We start from the raw sequence: 11565 nt of genomic DNA, 5'->3' as shown, positions 1-11565 counted from the left end.
AGTTATGGAAAACTCGAGTTTGGTTTGAAAGCAGCTGTCAGATATGAAACACGTCTTCATCTTTGGGCTAAGCATGCGTTGTTACAGGGCAAAGTTTGACCCCAGCATTTCTACAAATCCAGGCTCAACGCAGGAAATAAAAAGTCAATCCCTGAAATAAGAAAAGACGCATTCATCCCGCACACACACTGCGAGCAGGCTGGCTGTTGCTCACACACACACACACAAAAACATCAGCTGGCCCAGTTCTTTTGCTTCCACTTTCCTGTTGCATAATCACACATAAAAGTACATAATGTCCACAGTCTTTATTGTAGACACCTGCCTCCATCACTGGAAACCAGAAAAACCAGAAAAGGTCTTGTTTGCCTGCTGCGCCACAGCCAGTCCCGAAAGCAATGAGAGAAACTCTTTCAAAGAAACAAATAAAATCAAAGAGGGCGCGTTAAAGGATAAAATAGTTTATTTTATAGTCTCATAGTAAAGGTAGGCCTCAACTTGCAAGACAATTGTTGGCAGTATGTACAACATACTTGTAATTTCCATGGAATGGAATCGGACAAACAAAGACCTGTTACACTAATTATATCCTCCTAAATGGAAAGAAAATGGAAACAATATACATACACACACGTTTCCTAGACAGGCAAAATGCTTCCTTTTTTTTTTTTTTTTCCTTGGGGGAATTCAGCAACATTGATTTTTACCGTGTAAAGCACAACACATCAACAAGGACTGACTTCGCTTCCTTGTACTGCAAAAGACGGGAACTACCTTTGACATTCAATACCTATGTCATACCCTTAAGGAAAACTACATGTGACAAATTGGCATTTTCCCATTACTTGTGAGATTACTACAAAATGCATAACATACTTTTGAACTTGAAAACATCCAATCAATGCTTTTTATAATATATAAAACGAGATGCCTAACGTATTCAGCCACCTAAAGTCATTCACTACTTCAAGCTAAAGGACAAAATACGATACAAGTTCAGGAATATTCTCCTTCAAAACATCAATTTCAACAAAAGGAGTCATCTTTTTTTTTCTTAAATCTTGTGTTAACAAACGTGTCGGGCAGAAAACACCTGCAATCGAGTGGGCCTGAGGTGGGTATCAGTTAAACATTTGCTTCAATCGTCTTCACATTCTTAAGTGGAAAAAGTAAGCTACAAATGATTTTTTTTTTATTTTAATTTTAAAAAGGTAAACCTCTTCAGGACGATTTATCTAGGTGTGTGTGTGTAAATTCTAAACAGGTTTTTTTTTCCATCAAGAATAACAAAATAAACGAAAAAACAAAATATATAATATAGCAGTGCTTGGAGGAGTACGCCTGGCACGCCCTCCCCTCCTCCCAAAAAGCTCCGCAGGGAGGAGGAGGGGCTTCATTGAGGGTACAAAAAAGCATAAAGTCCTTAAGTAGCCAAGCTGCCTCTTTTTGGGTTTTGGATTGTTGACGTTGCTAAGGGGGAAATACCAATGACGGAGAACCAAAGAAAAGAGAGAAAGAGAGGGATGAGAAGGGGAAAAAACCTGAAGCTCTCTAGATGGATTGAAGCAGTCATCTCCCACCCTGCTGACTTCCTCCCTCCTGTTCTTGGAGATCGGGGGGAAAAGAGAGACGATTGTGGCGGCGATGTGTGGAGGCTTGAGGGGGTCATGAGTCTCCAGTGCGAGCCCACCCAGAGATGGAGGAGAGAAGACGGCGAGGGAGGACTGGGGTGGTGGCTGTTACGAAGGGGGGGAGAGGTCCATGAGCCCCGAGAGCTTTGAAGGCCGCGTTCCCTCTCGCCGTCCCTTGTGCCCCACCGCCTCGACCTTGGCCGGGTTCCAGACGCTCAGCTCTCTAGCTGGCCTCCACGCGCAGCTTCTTCCTGTTGGGCGGCTCCTCCGCCTCCGACTCGGAGCTCGAGTCAGAGCCTCCGTCGAACGCCGACACGGCGCTGCCTTTGGGATTGGTGTACAAGCTGCTGTCAGACGATGAGTAGCTGGTCTGGAGCTGGACGGAGCCTTTCACCTTCTCCAGAGCACGGACTGCATGAGCACAAGAGGAGAGCAAGGAGAGAGATGAAAAGATGGACTTCAGATGACAGAGCGCAAAAATATTCAGGCTGGGGACGCATCGCATGTCTGAACTGAACGAAATGATCTCAGAGGAAATGCAGATAACCAGATCCAAAATGGAAGAAGCCAACAAATACACCACAGAGTTTTACACAACCCTGCCCTGCTGACTTATCACGTCCACTTTGCCATAAATAGCTTATCAAACCAACAGCAGCTCCCAACTAATACGTGCAGTGCAGCGCTGCCGAGCCTCTTCCTGGTTCTGCGGCTCCAACCAAGCCCCGTTTTCGAGGAACATCAGCATCGACGGCATCTTTTCACTCGATGGATTTTCTCATGGAGGTTTTCATGTCTCTCCTTCATCATTTTCAAAAAAAACTGACAAGAGTTCCTCTACAAAAACAGTAATACGCAGCACTTCCTGTGGCTACCACTGAGATCACACTTGAGATCCTTTTCTTCCTTTGAGTTTTAGTGCCACTATTACACCATGAAATGAATGAATACTGTGCCACCAAATTATGAAACTGCGTGAAAATTTAAATCAGTTATCTGCAGGTAGGATGGGTAGGCTTTCAATTCATGACATCAGTATTTTAAAAAAATAAGCTCTGCGAGCTTTTTAGCCACTGACAAACAGCTTAAACATCATTTTACTATGAAACATTTGAGATGGGTGCTAAACTTTCCATTCATCTGCTGCTGTCATGGCACAAACACTTTGATCTTGATTAGGAAAACATGTTCTCAAACTATTCATCCACATGCTCCTTTATCTCACTACTGCATCCAACCAAAACAAACATGTTGGAGAAGCATTTGTATTTCCCCCACCCTCCCTTCTCTGGCTGTGGCAGGTCAAATGTGAGCTTTCTGTTTGGTCTGGCACTGATGATCCCCATTCTGAAATGAAGCTTTTGCAGAATAATGAGTCCAAATAACACAACGTATCCCCAGCCTGCAGAACAACGTGACAGTGAAACAGTGCTGAAATACCTTGCTGCTCCAGCACCGCGTTCTGCCTCTTCAGGTCGTCGATGTCCTGCTGGTGTGTGTGGTTTTTTCGTCTCATGTACTGGATGTACTCTGTGGCTTTGTCTAGGATTTGAGCTCGAGACGCCTGTTTGGTAGACTGCTGTTAGTGACACATGCAGAAATTGAAGCAATGACGCAAGTACACAGAATTCTTATCATTCAGATTTCTGACAACAAAAAAATGTTGTTTCCTGTTGTGATGCTAACGCAGAGACTGGAGCCCACAGGCTGACATGCTGCAAAGCTTAAACAACTGCAGGGACGGGGGGCTACAGGGGAATCTAAGACTACGCTGTGTGTTTCTGCACAGCTTGCCTCCTCTTAACCTCTCTGAATCTTCTAGCACTTCAGTCTGACATCCACACGCCGGGTCACAACCCTGACACGTTACTGTCAGAGTGTTGGCCCAGATTACAGGAAACGAAAAGCGCTGACCGTCCGCTGACTGGCCGCCCCAAAGTCTTCAAGCTCTGCAGAGACTTGTTTGACAAGCGCGAGCTGCCTCTCCAATTAACACAGCTGTTTGCCGTGGCTGTTCATTAATACCAGCAGCAGCGAGATCCGCGCTCGTTAGGGCTGGGTATCAAATCAAATTAAAGGCAGTGTTTTATAGTCTCAAAGTCCATCTTCTGACATGTCATTCAAAAATCAGTAAAACTTTATATAGTGATGAATCGGCTTTCACAACTGATAAGTATGCCAATTATTTTCTTAAGTGGTTTGGGGAATGAAATACAATTTGGTGGCTCGCACCTCAGCAATTTTCTTGTAGAAACTCTTGAAAACTGTACTTCTTTAACACCCTTCTATTAAGAAATATAAACATGATATTCCACAAGCTGCTTTCTGTAAGATAAACTTCTTCTCAATATAAGTGACATACAAGAACTCTACTTGATTCAAATCTTGATTCAAATGAGGACCAGTTTTCATTCTGTGCCAAATCGAGTATTGAGGTTTTGTACCGAGTCCTAAAATTCTCTTCACATTATGCTCTGCTTCCCCTCACGAGGAAAACATACCGCAAGACGGCCCTAAAACAGAGCTGTAATGGCAGTACGGGCCTGGGAGAGAGGCGGGAGTCGAGCAACGAGGCGGCTGTAGCCCAACACATCTTCCAAATGATCAGCAAACATCCCTCACATCGTTTGGTGAAACCCTGCCCTTCACGCTGCGTCAGTCACAAACTGGTCTTTTAGGGGAAAATAAAAGTGGGTGTCCGGTTGACTGAACCAGCTCCAAATGCTCTCAATGTCATGGATGTCAAAACAGGAAGAGAGCAACAAAATTTCCTCATAATAACTTCCTGACGCTGATCCAAGTATTTAGGCTGCATCGCGGTCTTGCTGCTGCCAGTCTGCCCTCCTCCCAGTCCCTTCAACCGTTACACTGACACACACAAAGCCAGTGGAGACATCTGCATCTCTGCACATTCACTAGAAATCATTAAAATTACCTCATGCTGGAAATGCCCTGAATTACCCTTTGCACTAAGACTCATAGAACCAAACCCGGAAACATCATACTTAACCTTTTTTAACAAACACATGGCAAAATAGCAGCAGAAAAAGTTCAAAAATTTCTTACATGAGCCATTTTGTGTGCCTGGGGACCTGCAGGCTGAGCTTTACCAACCTTTTCTCCCTGCAGGGCGGGTACCGAGTCCCGGAGGCTGTGAAAGCTGTCTTTGATGTGGTCCCTACGCTTGCGCTCCAGCGCATTGTGGTGTGCCCGTTTGTCTGCCTGCAATGAGAAGAGTCACAAGGCCTTCAGCCTGGCAGCACAGCAGCGTGGGTAGAGGACAGCGGGCATCCAACCGTCCCTGCTCAACCTACACAAGCCGCTATGCTGCCAAGTCTCACTCTGCCTTTACAACAACAACAGTGCGAATACAATTTAGAATCTTCAAATGCCCTTCAGTACATCATGTAACACGTGAACATCAAAAGGGGCTCCGACTAAAGTTTATTTCCTTCAACGTTTCGCGGTTAACAAAACACTTGAGGGCTTGAGAAATTTGCTCATTGCAAATTTCTCAAGCCCCAGGCGACATCTTGTTCCGTGCGACCAACAGTCCAAACATGCAAATCCCAACGATGATCATTTTTCCATCTATCAATCAGTCAGTCGTTCCATATACAGATGATACTGACCGAACTAACCGTCATTTCTGCCAGTTTAACAAGAAGTAAATTAAACAGAACTTAAAAACCAATTGAAGCTACAGTACAAAAAGAGACTACATACAGATTATGAAGTAGAGCGATCTTTAAAGTGTCTACATCGAAAATAGTATTTAAAAATAAAACAAATAGAAATCCTAAGGTGCTGGAAAGTAGCTGCTCAAATTTTACTTGACGAACAAAACCGCAGTCAGATTGTGTATCTGAAACTCCACAATGCAACACATTTTAAACAATGAGAAAATAATGCTTTCATTTTTGCACCTCGAACCGGCTCAAAGATACGCGTCATGTTAGCAAACAGCGCAGCGGGTTCAGGGTCATTCCACACCAGCTCACCTAGAAACCTCCCAGTTCATGTCCTGGATTTTCTCAGGAAAAAAAATTAATGTGAAATTCATGGGAGCCAGGAATCCATGACATGAGCCGGGAAAAGCAGTTTGGGTGAGCTGGAGTGGAAGGACTCTTCACGCAAAAGAGGGAAAAAGGAAATAAGTAAAAATGTTGTACGGAGAAGAAGCTTTGACTCATAACACTAATTCAGAAACACACAGCTAACTAACCACACCAAACTTCACTAATGACTGTCATGTTATGAGATAGTAATAATAATATATATAAAAAAACAACCTACTGGGCAGACACAAAGACAGATAATCAACAGTCAGCACTACAAACACCTCATGATTAAAAAGCTAATGCGAGTTTTCATCACTGCAAGCTTCTGCATCCTGTGGCCTTTCGGCTCCCTCCTGAGCCTTCCTTCCCCCTCGTCCTTCAGTTTGACCCAATGCTGGCACCCCCTGCTGTATTTCCATCCCTCCCCTCTCTGCAGGAGGCACGCGGGAGCAGCCGTTCAAGTTCACGACCGGGTTTGAAAGTCAAGAAACTCGAGTCATTCAGACGAGGATTACGCCGACTCTCACAGGACAATGAAAGTACTTCTGCAGCTTAAAAGTCAAGGTCTGTGAAAAGAGTTTTGTTCGATGACATGTTGTTTTAGTCAAGCGTAACATTTGCCTTCTCCAGCATGCAATCGGCTTTCAACATCACACAGCTTCGGTCGCATCACCTCACAGAAATCAGCCAAAGTCACACCTGATTTTCTAGCTGTTGGACCACAACACGGCATTTCTCATGTCTTTTAAATAACTGAACACATTCATGCAACACCAACTAACAGGCTCCAAATTTCAGCCACACATCAGCATTCAAATTAGACTGTAAAGGCATTAAGATGGCTGCCATAATCACATAACCACATCCAGGCAAGAGATCAGTTTGCTGCCTGTAGTTCGACCTGTTTTTAGGGCAAACCATCACAGCCACCAATCACGTCTGATTCTGGCCTAATCCACGCTGTCACCAGGCTGAAACATTAAGTCCAACACCCAATCAAAGCTCGCACAGCTCGACTGATCACCTCGCTTCATCCAACAAAGCAAGGCCTGGTTTGAATGTTAGCAATGTAAACGGCATGGTGATGTGGTTACAGCATGGCCTCAGGCAGATGGGAGACGAGTCACGTGATCCGGCATCATCTGACTCATTTTGTCCACGGATCACAACAAAAACCAAAGTGGCCACGAGTGAGACAACACGCAGGTTAAGACAAGTGTTCAGCGCGTCACGTGTTCGGTGGGAGGAACGATGTGTCAAGTGTGACTCAGTTACCAACATCTGCAACAAATACAAGCTGTAATTTAATGCTAGAAAAAACAATAACCCAGTCCAACAACAAGGCCAACTTACCAGCCTAAATGTCAAAAATATGAAACCGAAACCAACAACAACAACAACAACAAAAACACTTATTAAAATTCACTGCACATTAATCACTACAACCCGTCTTGTGATCAGTGTGGCTGGCATGGCTGCTCCTGTGGCCTGTTGCACAAGGGCTGTGGCATTTAGGGATGAGGAACAAGCTGAGCTACATGCCATATGAATTATGGGAGCCAATGGCCTGTTGTATGAATGTTTGCTGATAACAATGTCCACCAAAATCATATTTTATTCTGATGCTGTTTCCACTGCATGCTCTATGTAACCTGAGTTGTTAAACACATCAGGCAGGAAGAAAAACAGGTGTCCAATTACCTACGTGCAACCATTATCAGTTCATCATAAAACTGATACCTTTTGCTGGCCGTCTATGAGGACATACCAGCCGAGCTTCTAAACCCCCTCCTTTCTATTCACATTACATAACTGCTCCAGGTGCCGAGTAGAAGAGCTGGTAGCTTCTCGGCTACCGATGACCGCCTGTCTCACATTCTCTGCATGAAAGCCTACATTTCGTGTCAGGCTGGTGGTTCACGTGGAAAACCTTCTTGTACTAATAACAGTGGAAACACTAATAAACCCCGAGCTCCTCAAAGCCGTCTATAAAATGTGAGCAAATAGTGGGAAAAGTCCATCGCAAGTTCTCTGAACCTCAAGGGTCACATACGTCTTATTTAGTTCAACAGTCAAAAACCCAAAGGCATTCAATTTTGCCCCTTCAAATTAAAAATGACTTAATCACCTATCTAAACTGATAATTTGGGGTTTCAGTTCCATATTTAATCCCAGTGTCTGGTGCTAATTTTAAGACTACACAGTTGATCTCTTATCTCACCAACTCAGTCATATCTACAGACAACAAACCCACTATCTTGGGCGTGTAAACCGAGTCAGACACACTTACCCACTATTAGCTAAAGATTTAAAGTTTTATTTCCATGCCTGTGTGGGCTGAACGATACATCGCCGCCATATCAAAAATCACAATTTGAAGAGGGAGCACTTGTGAAACTGCTGCAAGGGCTGCAATTTCAATTGCAGCTTACATAATTGACAGTGTCTTAACAAGCTGTAGCAAGTAACGGTGTAAGCTGCCTGCTGCAATGCAATTAGACATTTCCTGAAATTGTCCCCGTTTGTGCAGATTCTGAGGCTTCATTCAGCACGAGATATGCAGAGATAAGAACAAGTGTCTGCAACTCTGAAAAAGGGGGCAAACAGCTAACAGGACCCACTCGTGACTGCGTTTAGGCAAAAGTAATGGTGATGACGAGAGAAAGGCCTGAGGTCTATTGGAGGGCACGGCTTATTATCACTAATGCATATTCTAAAAATTCAACGCTAATCCCTCTTTAATACCGTCCTGCATTAAAACTCTGTTTATGTGACAGGCGGTGAGACGTCGTGTCGTGCAGCCCGTGCATCAACCAAGTCGTGCAGGGTGTTTTTTCCTCGTATGCGATGCAGCTATACGTCATTCATTTAGGCTTGCCAGCCCTTCAGTGGCCTGTAGAGAGAAGATGGCTCTAATCACTGGCTGCAACACAGGAAAAACATCCCGCAGCACCCCTTCCTGACACGAAGGCTCGTCCGAGATGCGGGCGCGACTGCCGCTCCTCCACACCATGCAACAGCCTCCGTACCTTCTGCGTCTTGGTGAACGTGGCGCAAACGCAGACGGTTTCTCTTGACTGAGATGACCTAGATGTGTGATTTGCAAACCTGATCACGAGCGGAATCCCCGCGGTGTGAGGCGAACCGCCGGGGGAAAACGACTCGGAGCGACTGGCTGGCTGGCTGGCTGGCTGCCACTGAGTACACAACGCTTTGTATTAAGCGGAAAAATAATAAACATTGCAACAAAAAGCCACTGTAGCCGGATAAAGCTTTGGTCTAAATATAGATGTCGTGTCACCGTCTCCCTATGGCCGCGAACACACAGGATGGGGATACCCTGCAGTGCACTTACTAACGCTGATGCCGAAGCACAATCAAACACTATTTGGAAAACACTACAGTTCAACTGCTGCAGAAAACGACCGAAAACCGCCGCGTACCAGGATTAGTTTGCAACATAAATGTAGTTGATAAACAAGGCAACAAAGCAGCACTTTCACATTCTGTTTCGGGTAACATCAACCACCACAAAATAACCTTACCAATCGATTTAAATACCAAAAAAAACAGGCAGAGTGAGATGAATAAATCAAATTTGCAACAACAGTGAAACATTTCTCGACATTGGACAAATCCCTCCAGCATTACGCACCACAGAGTGATATCTCGGTGAGTCTTCCTGCAAAGAAACAGAACAAAAAGTACAATTGTAGCCATAATTGCTTAGCAAATCTTACTTTTTGGCTGAGGTCACTAGAGAGTAAAATATTTTAGCAGATTATCAAAGTTCTGAAGCAAGAAAGGTTAGTGCTGCCTAACAATTAACAAGAATCCCGACAAGAAATGCTTAACAGATAGAAAAAGCAAAACTAGCGAGCTTACTGGGAGCTAACGCTAGCTGAGCCGCTAGTTCAGCTAAATCGCCAGCTAGGAAAATAACATTTTTAAAAAGCTTAAAGTGTCCATACTCACGTCACTATCGACTTCGATATCATCGTTATCGCTCATTCTTCGATAAAATGGTCTAATGTAAAGGAACGGTGGCTAAAAAAACAACATGAATCAATTTAACACCAAGCGGCACTCCGACAGACAGACTGCTAAATGTTCACGTTCTGTGTGGACAGACCCGAGGTGGACTCAACCGTCTCCACGTGACTACGCCGCACAGACACGGAGCTACCGCTGCGCAGCACGCATGCGCAACAAGGGAAGTGTAGTTTCTTAGGTCTGGGCTTTCTCCGTGTATTTTCAGTGAAACGCTGACATTATCGAAAGATTTTAATGTAGACAGCTTTAAAAAGATAGATTTGCCGCGCGATTCAATGCGAACGCATCGAAACATTATTCACATATTATTAATATAGCAAGCAATGTTTATTCGTAAACTACAATGTCCAGGAGTCCTTTCGCTTGCTTTAACGTCACAACGTATGTTCGCTTCAGAAGCATTATGGGAATTGTAGTTGAAATCGTATTCGTATGACAGGGGAGCTAAACGGGGCCATGGCCGAGACACGTGGATTTCAAGATTGCACTGAAGAAACACGAACTCACACACACATGCACGGGTCCGGTTACAGCAGCCTGCACACACACACACACACACACACACACACACAGTCAGGTGATTCATGCTAGTATGTCGTTTTCTTTTACATTTCTCTTTATGTTTCACTCATAGTCTAAATTCATATTACTTTACTGCTATAATAACGTTTCTTATGCTGAAACTATTAGTTAGTTAACTAATAGAAAATTAATTTGACGAGTATTTTAAAAAGTTTCAGTTTCTACAATGTCAATATTTTCTTGTTTTCTTCATCTTCAGTGATAATAAACTGAAAATCTTTAACCAAGAACATCATCAGAAAACTACTTGTTTGTAGTAATAAATATCAAGCACAAAGCCACTAGGATGCAGAGCTCACATTTCATTTTCTACAACACATCTCTTAAAGATTATTTTATATACAAGTAATGGTGGGGGGAAAATGTGTCATGTAGTGTGGGGGCTTGTCTGCTCTGGTGCTTCCTCTTTCACAAAATTGTGCTTTGGATAAGGAGCTTACACTGTGGATTATAGTGCGCTGCACAGTGGGTCAGTAAATGTGTAAAAGAAACAAGCTGGGAGCAGCCTCATCCATTCCCCCAGCAGGTCAAGAGGCCACAGCAGCTGCAGGCGACACCCTGCCCTCCATCGCCTTCCCCTGCAGACACACAGCTTCAGACCTGCACCGACCTCCATCCTACCATCTTTTCCCTCCACCTTCTTGCCAGCCTGCCTCACACTTTCTGTCTTACAGCTATATATATATATATTCATCATGGTAATTTTACCCTCCTCGACCATTTTATGTAAATTAAACTACTACTGTTTCCCACAGCAGCAGAGCCAAACAGGGTCACCCAGGCATATGGCGCGTAACAGTATAGCCTACGTAAAGGATGACACCCCAGTAAGGTCAGGCTTTAATAATGCATCTGCTGCAGTGAAGCCCTCTCCGTCTTCACTGATGACATTAAGAAAGCATCTAGGTGTATTTGTGCACCACAATCACATTTAAATCACCTCTGGGGATGGATGATGTTGCAGAAGAATATATGATAATGAGGTAGAGCTCACAGAAACAGAAAGATTTTTCCATATCTGCCTTCTTGCCACGCCCTTCATGCTATTCTCCCCGGGGGCCTCAGCTGAATTATGAAGTGTTTTAGCTTCTTTTCAGCCCATAGCATTCAGGCTGCAGGGAGCTCAGGCATTGATTAGCTGTGGCTGGGGCTGGAGGAGGGAGAAGTAGTAAAAATCCAGGTATGTGAAGCACTGGTCTGTAATCATGGCTAGAGAGGTTGATCCTCCCCTCCCCCCA

General features: G+C 44.2%; 1 protein-coding gene across 7 annotated transcripts; it reads right to left on the bottom strand.

Annotated features, from left to right (window-relative positions):
• Positions 1-445: 445 nt before the first annotated feature.
• Positions 446-9851, bottom strand: max (myc associated factor X). 7 transcript variants are annotated; one of them, XM_046372434.1, is made up of 5 exons: positions 9668-9850; positions 9348-9374; positions 4698-4853; positions 3072-3210; positions 446-2042 (listed from the first exon to the last, which is right to left on the bottom strand). In XM_046372434.1, the coding sequence occupies exons 1-5, from the start codon at positions 9701-9703 to the stop codon at positions 1855-1857; spliced, it is 546 nt and encodes a 181-aa protein (XP_046228390.1). In that variant the 5' UTR covers positions 9704-9850; the 3' UTR covers positions 446-1854. The 7 variants fall into 7 exon arrangements, with proteins under 7 accessions (XP_046228390.1, XP_046228391.1, XP_046228393.1 ...); XM_046372435.1 differs by having other exon boundaries at positions 3072-3195; XM_046372437.1 differs by having other exon boundaries at positions 4746-4853; positions 9668-9848.
• Positions 9852-11565: the final 1714 nt, after the last annotated feature.

This window comes from Scatophagus argus, chromosome 19 (genome assembly GCF_020382885.2).
Source record: "Scatophagus argus isolate fScaArg1 chromosome 19, fScaArg1.pri, whole genome shotgun sequence".
Lineage (NCBI taxonomy): Eukaryota > Metazoa > Chordata > Actinopteri > Scatophagidae > Scatophagus > Scatophagus argus.
Note: the sequence above shows the minus strand (reverse complement) of the source record. Positions and strands in the feature narration are given on the sequence as shown.